This window comes from Neodiprion lecontei, chromosome 1 (genome assembly GCF_021901455.1).
Source record: "Neodiprion lecontei isolate iyNeoLeco1 chromosome 1, iyNeoLeco1.1, whole genome shotgun sequence".
Classification (NCBI taxonomy): Eukaryota; Metazoa; Arthropoda; class Insecta; order Hymenoptera; family Diprionidae; genus Neodiprion; species Neodiprion lecontei.
Window position 1 is genome coordinate 34614265 of NC_060260.1, and position 14525 is coordinate 34628789.

A 14525-nucleotide genomic window follows, 5' to 3' on the forward strand; every position below is an offset into this window, starting at 1 on the left:
TTTCCGCGGTTATGTCTGGCTTGAAAGAGGTATTGCCAATGGACCCAGACTCTTAATAGACCCGCGGATATAGGTATGTGTGGTAAACGAGACCAGGAAGCACAGAAATGGCAATGCCGAAGACGAAGAAGAACAAGAAGAAAAGAGGAGCGTAATTGTCTTTTCCCTCGATTCCGGAATGCCCGATTTCCGGAGGAAAGGGAGCGGTAATGGAAATGATCTTGAGGACTGCCAACCACCACGAGGAACACTGAAATTGAAAGAATATATCTCCATCTTAGCCAACGCTGCCTTCGAATTCCTCTCGACGTTATATATTTGCCATTATTGTGGAATTGCCAGCGGCTTGGCATTGTTTATCAGTGGTATATTACAGTACACGTATAGATATACTTACGCACGGGAAAACTCAGTCACGTCTTAATAAAGATTGTATATTAAACATTTTTTTTATCGAAGACTCCTCTCCCAGCGGAGAGCCAACGGTCTAATTTAGTGATCTCGGTATATTTCTCGCGGGTCCGCCATCTTGTGGGTCAGGGATTAGAGGGGGGTTTCGCTATTTGCATAATTTAGAATCGTCTCCAGAATCCTTGCCCGGCGAGAGGAGGTTCTCGTTAAGAAAAAGGCGACGTCGCAAAGGTGCGATAAGCGACGCTGAAGCCTCAGTCGATCTCTCAATCGTAAAAAAGTGCGAAATAAAAAATATCGCCAGCGTTATATCACGCTTCTAAATCTTCTCGCAAATATTTGTGTTTCAGACGATCACCGAGGAGCCGAATGTACGCCGCTAGGTGACAGCATACACCCATATACGTATATATATATATATACACAATCGAATCGACTAAATCCGGCACGGCAGTCATGCAGCTCGACGCTGCGGTGAAATCTTTGGTAGCGATTTGCAAAAGTGATTGGTAATATCAAGAGATTCAATACCATGATCTAGCGGCTGATCATGTTGGTCAACGATTACGGAGAAGCGATCGCTGCTGGTGGATGGTCGACTCCTGCGGGCTGTTGCAGAGCTCCAAGTGGCACCAATTTTGGGGGCAGCGTACCTTCGCTGCATCCAACCGGATCCCTGCGCTCCCTTCGATCCCATCACTCTGTTCAGGTGGGTGCTTGTAGTAGTCGAATAAGTCTGAACTCCGAACTCTCAACCTTACCAACTTCCATCCTTGGATTCTAAACTCCGAACTCAGAACTCACACAACTTGGAAACCTGTGAACTCTCCCTCTCTCTCTCTCTCTCTTTTTCTCTCCTTTGCTATCCCTCTAGCTCGTCCTTCCGCCAGTTTAGACCCCTGCAGAGCGAATCGATGCCGGCGGAGGCATCTTCTTATGTTCCAGTGCCAAGGAATTTTCCTTGCCCATCGACTGGTGACCCTGCATCCTATAGAAATGCCTGAGAGCACCGTTGCAATTAGGTCGATGCCGGTTCACGTGTCGGTTAGTTGTGTTGGCAATGCGAAATGCGAATGCAAATACTCCGCGTAAATGGGGTTATTTCGATTTCTGTATAATTTCCCAACGTTAATTACCCACCGTTTGCAGATTGTGGGTATATGTGTACAGGCAATGTCTACTCAAGATACGCGATAATTAAGATGGTTTAATTCAACGGCTGCACAAAGCTTTCCCCGCTAATTGGAAACTATAAGATGCGAAACAAAGGGACGTAAAAAATGGGAATGAAGAAACTGCCTGCAAGCGTAAAAGGGGACAAATTTTTAATTACCCTAAAACGTTCCGCGTCAGAGGTATGAAAAATGTCTAATCCCGTCAAATTCCCTTCGCCATTGTTGATGGCTAATTACGAAATCTTCCCTACGCAGTCTGAGCTCGCAAAATTGCGCCAAGTTTTATTTCTCATTGTTCTCGCGATCAAAGGACAATCGATATCGTAGGGTTCGTTCTCTCTTGAATTTGATCAATCAAGAAGATGCTTTCGAGCTATGGATAATTGGCCGTTTTCGCTGACTCGGGGTGGCATCTCATTTTCTTTCAGGGACCCGTCGAGACGCCACGTCGATGTTTACACTGCCATCCCGTCAACAACCCAATTCATGCCAGTTATCTGCAGCATCAGCAACAACTGTTGCTGCAACAACACCACCGACAGCACCAGCAGCACCAGCAACAAACGCATCAGCATCCCCAGTATTACACGCCGAATCACCACGACGAACAGAACGGCACTCATGTTCCGCAAAGGAATGGTTCCTATCACTACAGAAACGACAGAGGCGTGGATTACAGAGGTGACAGGGGTGAGTTTTACCCCCATATTATATCGAAATATTACTTTTGTCCCCAAGAGATTCGTTTTCAAATTATTCGAAAGCTGTAACGTGCTTTTGACTCGTTGAGGTGAAGAGTTCGTCAGATTTTGGAGAAATTTTGAAGCCACTTTTTTCATCCTAGGCTCGTTATTGTCGTAAACTTCACATCGCACGCATGTTGCGAATTAGTGTATTTGATCAACTTATCAAAAATACGTGACGTGTTCGATGTACCAAAAGTAACGAACTGTCAAAATCGATCGTGCAATTCCGAACGCATGAAAGACTGACAATCCCGCACCGACGAACTATAGAATCTTCGGTTTTCTGAGTTATTGATTGATCTCCCTAAAAAACGTTGGAGCTGGGCTTAAAGCTGATACTTGACGTGCCGCAGGAGCTAAAAGATTCGCGCTCCGCGAAGAGCTTGTTTCTTCCAGTCCAAAGTTACAGAGATGCACTTAGTTTGATAAAATGCGAATAACCTCAGGCGGAAACAAACCCATCGAATAATTACCGACTCTCTCTTCGAGCAAACTGCAGCGGGAATTTTTTTCGATTCATCAAAAATGCCACATCGGTTATCCAGCGTTTATGGCACGGACAAACGAAGATGAGCGTGCAGTCATGATTGCGCATCCAAAGAGGTAAACGAGCGACAGTCGCCCGAGGCAACCGGAAGATAATAGACGGGTGAAATGAGGAGGGCTTTAGTAATTTCCTGCAGTACGCGTACACAACGTCAAGTCAACGCAACGCATCGACGGGTTGGTATGTCGAGACGTTTTTTATGCAAGCCGAGAGGTGTTAGTGAAAGGGAGGGCGAAAAACCCCGTAGGGAAAGGTGTCGCAAAATACCCGGAGAATGCGACGCGGTAAAGCCTGCAGTTATTGGTCATAAAGTTTGATGGTTTTTTCAACGTAGCAAGTTTCAGGGTGTGGCTTTATTGTACAATCAGCCACATGAGCCAGAAGAAATCACGATCACCCCCTGAATATAGCCGCAAGAGAATCTCGCATCCGCACCCTTCGCGCTGTACGTCTGACTTGTGCATGATCGTTTTCACTTCATCCCTATTGCGGCTGGAAGAGAGTCCAGATTCCAGAACGCGTCTTCGGGATCGCGGATCCCGCGTGCTTTAGAGGTATGCGAATCGAGGACGCTCTCAGGGTCGCAAGAATAATAAATTTGAAAGAAAAAGACTCAAGGTAGAAGTTCTGCAGCGGGGAAGAATAATTCTTTTTTCCAGCTTCAGCTTCGAGATCGGGGACAGAAGTGAAACTGATGGCTATACACTCGGTTTTATAATACAGCTGCACAAAAACTCAGCCCAGCAAGTGAAAATGCCAACATCGTGCGGACTTGGAGAAAAATACACTGTAGACATTATGTGTACAGAATAGATATCTGGGACCATTCTTCCTTCAGTAGACCCCCGTTAATTTTATTTTATAGCGAGGGTGCGGACTCTCGGGAATGGAATTGCATTGTTTTAATGACGTATTCGCACGGAGCGGAATAACTTCGGGCATTATTCATTAGCTACCGCATGTGCCAGGCGGCCTTTTCCGAAAGAACGTAAATCGATGTTAACCCAAAATGGCGGTGTGATGGGAGATATCCTCAAGATATTGTTCTGCACTGGCTCCCTTCAATTTGTACGCACTGTCGTTACATAGAACCGAGGTATACGGTGACCTGAAATTTTTATGGCGTACGTAAAATGAGTCTGCTTCTTTTACTCCTCTTTTTTCATGGGGCGAACTTCAATTCCAGACAAAAGAATTACTCCTTATCGTGTAAAATATTACTTGTCTTGAATTTTAGAGATGGTTTCGCGCGGGGCGCAGCGAAGAATTTTGTTCGTATACGTAGACTCGAAAATTAACGCATGAGAAAATATTCTGTTCTATTAATTTTTTTGTTCATTCTATCGAGGCAACTTTACAAATGACTTTAAGCTGCATAAGACAAAGCTGACGAAGCGTAGCTGATGAAGCGAGGAAAAAATTCGCCAGCAAATTATCACGACGCATAATTTGGATCGATTCCCAGTGCAAAAAGTATCTCTATCATCTACAGCACTCGGTTTTTTTGCGGCTCGGAGATAACTTTTAATGGTGATGGGCATACAGAGAAGTTTTTCGCTCCGATGAGCCTGCAACGAGTTAATAATAATGAGAAAGAATGATAATAAAATAGGATGAAATTCTAGTGAAACGTTATACAGGTTGGTAGTGAAATGAGTAGAGAGCGAACCTGGCGCTGCAGGAAAGCCATGGTACACTAGACACGGTGTGCTATTGAAATCCCATTAACGTTACATCACCTCCGTAACTGGAACTGCAGCGCTGCAGGTGCGAGGTAATTGTTTCTCGTGAAATTCGCAATAGATTCTCTATCAACCGGTATATAAAACTCTGAAATCCATAACCCTGGGATTCGATTATAGAGCAGAAAATGACGCCACAGAAATAACGTCAGCGGAACAGTGGTACGTCAATATACGTCGTGCATGTAACAAATAATAAATGAACCACAATCAATTAACTGCTGAGCTGCTCAACTTAACCGGCATTTAAGTTTAATAAATGCCTGGCTTATATCTTTCGACTTTTCACCGTGAAATCGTAGGTATATATGTATAGGTATGTAGGTAGGTGTATACCTATGTAAGGTGGCTTAGCCGCGGATCACATAAATTTCGAACAGATAATAAGGGTACGCCGTCGTCGAGCTTTCCTTCTAACTTGCGGTATATAACTTTATTCCGATGATTAACTAATTAATAAATTTTCACCCAAGCTACCGAAACTTGTCGTCGGATATTTTCGACGAAGATTGTATTTTTCTAATCCTAATTCAATGCCAATGAAAAAAAAACTACATTTATCCATAGTTCCTTGAATTCAATTGCACAATAAATCGAATCTTTCAGTATTTGCCAGTTTGACAAACTACCACGAAATTAAAAACGAAACTTCTGTCTCCAAGTGACGGTAGAGTCGGGCCAATAAACGATCGTGACAGGGATGCACCGTTTACAGGGGAGGCGAATTATTTCAGAGCCAAAAGGGCAGCCGGTGACGGGCGGGAAAATTAATTCATACCGTAATGAACCTCGGTGTCCCCCCCGCCCCCTCCCCCCTCCCCCCGCGCGGCCCATTTAGCCATACAATGGTCTTTAATTCAGTCGTTTTGGAACGCACACTCGTAGCTCGGTACTTTTCGTATTCTGGCCCACCGGGATCAGTCGAATCTCTTCGCCCCCGCGCTGCACGGGATACAATGAAACAAAGGGAATAGCGACAAGAAATAAACAATGGGTTTTGGGGCTGGGCGCAATATGACGGACCGGCAAAAACCCGAAGGCACGCGAATTGGAGGTCAAATTTAGGGGATTGGGTACCACGGTGATTCTGGTTCTCGTTCTCTGCAGTTCCCCGAGTATATGATACAAACCTACCGCGTATGTATTTCGCCGAAATTGATTCAAGGATTTGAAACAGTCGGCCATATGCAGTCGTGAGTAATTTCGCGTTTGCATCGCTATGCAGAGCTCTGTCCTAAGAATATTTAGCTTTTATCGCGACTAGGCGCGCAATCGCGCAAGTACGTTCTCTTCCCAAGTATTGAATTATTTACTACGTCATTAGGTATACCATCCCTCACATCGCAGGCTCCATCGCAGGGGTTGAGCAGTGTGAATTACCTGCTTCGGGAATATCACTCGAGTGCTTCTAAATTTATGATCGACCCGGTGGTTGCAAACGAGGTACCTTCTTACCTACAGCTTAACGCACGCCCGACATCCGGGGCCCGCTTGATAATTAATCAAATTTCTTCAACAATATGAATCCGCGTGTCTTACGATGCGCGGATTTTTAACAGCCAAATTCAGGCCGAGCGCGGTTCGGGTGTAGCAGAAATTTTACCTCGGACTGCTGAATTTAGCTTGAACAAGTCTGTGGAAAGGAATAATATTTGCCAAATACCAGCGCCATCCGATTCCATTTATAATATAGAATTACGTTTGATGCCTACTTGCGATACACGATAAATAAACATTCACCACCTATTCTTTCGGCAGGGATTCTGCAGCTGATTACTGTTATCCAATTGCACGGCAGACTTGTCATGTTCGACTTCGATCTTGTGTGCTCGCAAACGTCTGCGTAGTTTTGTCTAGTATTCGCGTGCATACGTACCTACGGAAAAGATCGAGTAAGTGAAGCGTGGCGGAAGTTAAGTTCGTCAAACGAATGTGAAATATCAGCGAGATCCGTCTTTCCCTCTTACATACCGTTTTTCGTGGACGAATTTTTTCATCTAGACAAAAAGGAAGGCATGCAGCTGACGGAACGAAAGAAAATGCCACGAATTCGGTATGCATTTGTCAAGGTGAATGGAATTTAAACGGGGGGGGGGGGGGGGGGGGCTGATCTTGGCGATGATAAATTATCTGCAACGATACCGGGGCTCGGCGCCTTGTACTGTGGAAAATATCCACGTTCAATATCGCACAGCGCGAGCTTTCGAGAAACATTCTTCTCCGTATATCATGTCGCGTATGAAGAAAATATTTTCTGAAATGGAATGAACTCTGCTTGAATAGAGATAGGTTTTTAGTATTCTTTCATTCTGTACTTCTTTCTTTGCCGTATTCATTTGTAACAAGAGAAATTGCGCGTCGTTTAGCATGTGCGGTTTGAATTGAAATTCTGAAACTAATTCGAAGCGTTTGGTAAATATTTGAACAAGAGTTGATGGGCAAATTGGAAAAAGCTATATCGACAAATTCATAAATTTATGATACATTTCCCACGTCTCTTTATACAGCACATTAACGCGGTCTGATCCGCAGTCATAGAGCTCCGCATTGACTAACTCGGTGTGTCCGGATTCTCTTTGACGAGGATAAATGGATCGCTCAAGTTCAAGCATTCGCCGGGAAGGTAAACTGGAAAAAAAACGAATGACAGACGGTGAGACGCAGTCCTCTCGAGCATCTCATTAGGACTTTATACCCCGGGGAAAATTCCCCGATATAGGTAAAGATCTCCCTCGTTCGCACGGATCGAGGGACGCTGGGAGGATGAGATTCCCCGGCAGCAGAAGCAGCAGCTGGGGTCCAGCGGGCTGCAAGCTCAGCAGTCCTAAGCCGGCGTCTCAGCCCCGAAAGCTCCTCAGTTTTAATCCAGTTTTAATTCAGGCTTAAGCTAATTTTCCGCCGATACCTATTAACTGTTTGTTGTCAAGGAATATTCCCTTCCAAACTCCCCTCGCTTCCGAGCCGAGACCGGCCATGCTCAATGATTTCCGTTCGCGATGCAGACTCGGATTAATGAAAAAAGCTCGATCATCCTTTCGTATTAGTACGGGAAAATTGTATCGAACTCCGTCCGGCTGCGCGCCGTTTGCCTTTCAATTAGCGCCGGCAGCCGATGCCCTTTGGAAAGGGAGTGCAGGGACATTCAATATTCAGTATGCATGCGCGATTCGGATGTGTACATGCCTTGCACACACCGCGCGGTGTGTACGCTTCGCGTAAAGCTCCGTGCACACGTGTGTCTCCCGGATGCTGCTCTCGCCCAGGTTCCTGGATATCCGCATACATTCGTCGGCCACTGCACAACCTGCACACTCGCGCGTGTCTCGAGATCCACGAGCACCGACGAACTCACGTGATATACGACTTTGCGGTACACAAGTTTTCGCCGCAATTACATATATGCACGGTACTCCTGCCTTTACGTTCGTACCTATCTGTGCATGCGTGCATATCTATGATACCGCAACCAGCTGCATCTATTCCATTTTCGATGTTTTACGTTCTTTCGAGCCAATAAACAGCGGTGAAAAATTTGCAGCGAGAATATTCGGCGGCCAGCTGCGAGTGTGCGGTGTGGGTACACTCGTGGAAATAATTCGCAGGCTCGGTGGGGTTGTTTTTTTATTTATTTTTTCATTCACGTCTGCGTTTAATAGTTTTCAAAATTAACCAGGTCTCATATTACTATTCCTTCAACGATGTTAACGTTCAATTTACATTTCGCAAATTGTAAGCAAGCATCGTTCGTCCGGACGACGATGTAGCAACGTTGTAACGTTGGACGTAACTGCTAGTTAGAGAAACGACATTTTGACACGTAATACGGGCAAGTAAGATGTTTGGTATAATAGCAAAACTAGAACTCGGTGCGAATTGCAATGATATCACTGCAGGCTGCGGTTTGCCCGCAGCTGTTCAGTTCCGCCTCGATGAGTTAGTGCTGCACGGTGTATAAACGATTTCCTCCGTAGGACCTGAATTACGGCGGTTTGCGGAGTCATTTGCGTATCTGCATTCCACTTCGTACCTGCAACTTCCAGCTGGTTCCAATGAAAGGGGGAACCGGGGTTCGAGAACGCGACGCTTCGCTGCGTAATTGACGAAGAAATTGCAGGGAAATGGGGCAGAATTTGGAGGCCGCTTCCGCATGACCCTCCTGCAAAATAGTTACTCACGCACCTTTGCTACTCTGGTTTAATTATCGCTAAGGGCTGCTGCTGCTGCTACGGGTACTTGGTCAACATTGTTCGTTGTTGGTTCGAGTTTGCTTCCAGGCTCTTGTCGCGGATATACTCGTCGAGTTGCGTCGGTCTCCTGCGGCTGGTGTCCGCTTCCAAGTCTCAACTCTCGGCTCCAACTGAGCCCCGACGTGGGCGAACTCGGGTCACCGCAACCCCCGCGACTTTCACCCCCGGTCGGTGGATTTGTTGCCGTCTTTTTACGCTCCTGCAGCTTTAGGGAGTTCTTGTGTTTCACTTTCCCTCCTTACGGAGTGGCCCCGTTTTTCTGCCTCGCCGGATTTCCCGAATTTCCTCCTTTCGTCGTTCCTTCGTCCTCCGGAATCGTTTCCAGTTCTCTTTACGCTATTCAGCGATTGTAATTTTTTCTGCATTGCGGTTGTTGCTAAATTTGAATAACGAATATGAGGCGTTCAAGCTATCTCTGTTTTTTTCTATCAACTCAGGCACCCTCATAGCTAGAAACAAGCTGCAATTTCGAGCGATGCGAAAAAATATTGGAATAAGTTTAAAATCAAATATTAGTCCAGATCCCCTGCACGTCGATAGATGACAAACAGGAGATTTTCGCGCAGGGTTGAAATTCCTCGGAGATTATGGACTTTAGGAATCCCGCCGAAGCTTCTCTTTGAGCTTGATTCATTTTCCTTTCGAGCACATGGCGACGAGTCTGCGGTATAATCTTGGACCCTCGGTATATTCGAGACGGTAAATCCTTTGCATAAGTTTCGCAGAGCCATCGTCTGCCAGGCGACGGCACTTGAATTTTTGTTGCCCGAGAAAAGCTTCGGTGACATAAGTAATAAAATTGATCCACAGCTCGTTTGTCAGAGTTTTTCGCACGTTCCTCCAGACTGTGGTCTCTCTGAAGAGAGCGATATAATGTTCGAGTTATTGAAAATCGAGCACGCCAGTCGCCTTTTCATTTCTTGCGGTTTATCACCGAGACCGTAAACCTCCAGAACCGACGCAGTTATAACTCATAGTAACACCTACACGACGCGGATCGGGTTAGGAGCAGATCGACGAAGACAACCGTCGGAATTAATAATGATTCCTGGCTGAATCCAGAGGAGCCGAAGTGACGTCAGAATCACGAAGAGCGTGTAAATTATACTTCGAAATGCGGGCGCAGAGATTTTAATAAAATTTAGAATCGCGTGGAAGGGGATTGAAAGGCGGGGGAGGCTCGCAGTTTAGCCGGAAAAAGTCATTTTGGCTTAATTGTTCCTGAGCAGTAATAATTGACTCTCTCAAATTCACCGTCCGCGGCTTATTATCCATAAAAGTTCTTCCAAGTCTTACGAGGCAATAATTTTGCACACCCGACATCCGGAGATGAGCTGCATCTACGCCTGTGAAGTATAAGTTGATCCCCTAGTGACGAGAGGGTGAACATCCTATCCCGCTGATTTAATAATCTGCTGCACTCGAGCAGCAAAGCCATTAAAATTTCTCGCCCTCGAATCCTGGATACCTAGTATTTGTTTCTTCTTTTTTCCGTCTATTCCCTCGTCACGCTCCCTCCTTCGAGTCTTCCGCTTCAATTTCCCCGACGCCAAGTACCGCAATGATTACAAAGCTTACCGAGCTCCCGTTTTCGACCGCGACTATCTTTTTCTCATGGCTATCATTACTTGCGGTAATTACGAATATTGCATTTCTTTTCTCGCTAAGCGGATCATTTTTCTCGCTAGGAGCTTCCGGCTGAGGAAGCGGGGGGAAACCGTGCTTTGCACAAGACGTGACGTATGGGGTTTCCTGACCTGAGAAACTATTTTCCCCTTAACTGCAGCGTCCTCGAAATCTGCGAGACCCGGGCGGCGAAATTCTTTTCTTTTTTATAGGTAATTTTCAGCTACCTGTTTTTGCACGTTCGTCGATTGACGGATATTATACCTTTAATCTTTTCACGCCACGTGAATGCATCGCGCGGTAATATCGTGCGCTTTGAATGCAGAATTTAATTCGCAAATTTCAGGGTAACACCGCTTTGACAGTATAATACCATCGTGTTGGTTCAATCGGTTGGCCTTTGGCCAGCGATGGCATCTGCAGCCACCGGAGTGAAATACTTCCAGAGAATCGAACCGAACTCGTTGAAATAATGACGGTAACATCGGAGGCGAATTTTGTTCGGTGTGCAAAATAACGTCCAATTTGTTATTTATTGATGAAATTTTACTTTTGTCCACGGAAAATCGAGTGGAAAGAGATGTTCCACTAGGGGTATTTATTTCAGCTTCAATCGTGACGAGGGTGATTCGTTGATGAAACGATACAAACAAATTCTGCCCAAAAGGGGTCTTGTAACTGACACGCAAATATTACGGCAGGGGTGAAGTCGGTTTAGTCTGTATGAATATGTATGTATGCTGTTTCGAATGTGAGAAAGTAAAACACTGAATATTTGCTTGGAACAGCCGAGTTCCGAGGGTCGAGCAAATTTTACGAAACAAATCGAAATAAGATAAAATAAATAACAAGTTAAACAAATGAACGAAGGGCTCCCATATACGTATAAAAAAATAAGAGCGCTCCGCGATCGGTCGAAAAGCTTTCTCCGTTGAGTAAGCACGAACGCGTATAATATGTTTGTCCCTCATCGACGTGACGTTAAAAGTCTGGAACGATTGTCCCGAGGGGTTGGAGTAGAATTTATAAAAAGATCGTCTTTCAATTATTTCGTTTAATCCCTGCATACTGCGAGAAAAACAAATTTTCCATCGCTGCTCGAGGGTGGTTATTTAAATGATTTTCTCAGCTTGCAGAGCTTCAGCGAGAGGGTTTTCTCGCCTCTCCAAATTCACCTCCACGGCAGTACGTTGTGTAAAAATTGAAATTTTCAACCACGGTAGCCTAGTTTCCTAATAAGGTTCGTACAAAACGGAGAAAAAAACCATCGTCCCCAATCATCCCCTGGAGAAATTTGAAATTACTCAGGTTTGCACTTTGCGACCGATCGAAACTTGTCCTACAGTGCGTTCCTCGCCGTATATTTATATCACAAGTATGTAATATAGTTTAGAATCAATCCGTTAGCTCGATATCAGCGCGTGACTGATACAGCCTTCGAATTCACGAATAGATATATCTAGACACGGGTAAAAATATATGCATTTCATTCACCGAAAATGCAGGTGACTTTGTTGAGAACGGACTTTTGTGATGCTCGACGCGTTTTATCTCGGCCAGTCCAGTCCTTCCAAATCCTGCAGACTATCGGCTATTCGACCACCACTGCGGCTGCAATTCCCACGAATGCAGAGGTGGTAGACATGACGCTCTTGCGCCTGTGGCATTTGTGACGAAGAATTCTGGGGGGCGGTTATGGCGGAACACTAGAAAGGGGGAACGAGGCGGAATTATCTTCATGGTGACGCGGACGCCGTGACGGTTGGCCGTGAGGCGAAGGGGGAAAAGAAGAAGATTGCGTGCAAGATTTAGGGATATCCTCGGGCCTCTTCATTTATCGGACTGATTCCTGAAGTGATTCGCGCATGAAAATTGATCGAACTTGAGCCACGTCGAGACGCAACTGCAGGATCGGATTCGAGCAGAGCGTCAAGAAACTCGCAATTTTCATTTCATACGGAGTATTTCACGAGCTATTCGTCTAGCTCTGAAATTGAAATTTTTCACATACCCTAGAATTATTTATGTGAAAGTATTTGTCGAAAATTAGCGCAGGATTTTTTTTCTAATTTCTTCAATAACCCCTGTCTGATACATGATTCAATTAGCTACTTCCAGAGCATACAATCGCTAAAATCTGATAAGAATTCTTCAAAATCAAGTCAAGTATTACAAAATTTTTAATCCCTAGTCGAAAATGGAGTTTTTTATAAACGTTATTTTATAATTTACCGAAGGCTCTGTTTTTATTTTTTTTTTTGGCTCACATCGTGAGAAACTTTGTTCCTCAATTAGTTATCAAAAATTTATTCCAGATACTATTTTTCTTTATTTCTTTTGTTTTCCAGAATAACACAACGTTCCCATACCTTCCGCGAAAGTCTTGCTCTTCCATTCTATTAATCAATCACGAACATTCCATTCTGACAAAAGTTTCAAGTAGATAATAATATTTGACCGACGCGCTGAACAGCGAGTGTCCGATTCGAGCGTACTCGACGAAGCTACGCGACGTGGCGTTCGATGAAAGAAAACCGCTGGATGACGGAAGAAAATAATAGTTGGAGTTAAAAAAAGAGAAAATCGCGTCCTCATTTCTCGAAATCGGAAAGCTCGCCATCAACCGCGGGGACTCCCCGAGGCGCACGAACCGGATACGCCGCGGAGTCGAGATCAGACGCGGCGGTTCCTCGGAAATCACGAAGACCATTATCGGATAGTGTTCCTAATTATTACCGGTACGCAAAGTCCGGGGCAAGAAGCAGGGCCCGCGTATATGATATCAGAGGGACCGACTCGTCGCTACGGTGCTGAATAAATAGCGGCGCGGAGGGCCAGTAATTGGCCTATTAGCCGAAAGCGTAATCCGCCCCCGTAGTTCCGGGATATTGTCTATCGATCGGGGCCGCCGCGATATATCGCGTTTTGCTGCAAGACCGGCCGGCCGGGAATCAGTTCGCGACGTTTTGGATCTAAATTAAATTCGCGACTCCCGTGGGCGGGGATAACATCTGTATGTATGTGCCCGGCATGATCGCCGTCGCGTGGGCGGCCTCGGGGGTGGACGAGATGCGTGGGCGTCTCGGTCTCCCAGATGAGAGAACTTGCACGCGGTTCTTGGCTGGCTTGCAGCTTCCCGCCGGCTTGTGATCGTCGAGCTCTTTCACCGCTTCATCCCCTGACTCTTCATCCCCCGGTCGCATTCCGTGCGGGCCTTGTACCGCAGGGTCTCACCGCAAATACGATTTGCGGACTGCTTATCGTGGGTTTGGAAACTTGTTCTGCACACAGACGCTTAACCCGAAGTCACCGCGTGCGTCGCGCTAGAATTTGCGGGCTTTTCGATGTTTTAATCAATCGAGATATGCGCCTACGTTTTACCGTCTGGTAGTTAAATCTGCGGCAAGACCTCGTCGCGAGATGATTTATATTCGGTGAATAATGTAGGTGTGCAGTTTTTTAGGTCATAAGTTATCTTCTTGCGCTTTGTCAGACATAGTCTGGTACGCGAAGGTTCTTTAGCTTCGGATGTACTGCGAGGGATGCTTTCGGAGAGATCTTACCTACGGGATCTTGTATCTCGGAAAAGCTGGCGGTACAAAGGAAAATTGAAACTCAAAGCTCGACTGGGACAGGGAGTCTTGCAAAAGGCGGTGGACTAGAAAGAAAGGATTTCGAGTCATAGAAAGGCAGAGGAAATCCTTTTTTAATCACCGTTTGAAGATATTCTTTTCATCTGCGCGTATATTGGAAGAAGAAATGTTTCTTACCTGTATTCCGGAGATCTTGAAAGATCTTGTCAAAGAAACGTAGACGACTTTTCACGTGCGAAGGAAACTCGGAATTTACCGAAAGAAAAACAGTGAAGTATAATATATGCCAACGCAAACCTTTTCAATCCAAGACTGTAGCTTTTGCTGAGCGTGTTCAAGTAATTCTTGTTTTATCGATTACACGTATAACTTTTACAGTCAAGTGGGCAAGCCGAACAAAATAAAAATTCGAACGGAATGGTGAGCAATGTTGTAAAA

General features: G+C 45.4%; 1 protein-coding gene across 1 annotated transcript in view; it reads left to right on the top strand.

Annotated features, from left to right (window-relative positions):
- LOC107223584 (monocarboxylate transporter 11-like) overlaps positions 1–14525 on the top strand; it is a 72991-nt gene that overhangs the window by 23819 nt on the left and 34647 nt on the right. Inside the window, exons 2-3 of the mRNA XM_015663300.2 lie at positions 762–1120; positions 2015–2276. Of these exons, the coding sequence (XP_015518786.2) occupies positions 962–1120; positions 2015–2276 (421 nt within the window). The 5' untranslated portion in view covers positions 762–961. The remainder of the gene's footprint in view (positions 1–761; positions 1121–2014; positions 2277–14525) is intronic.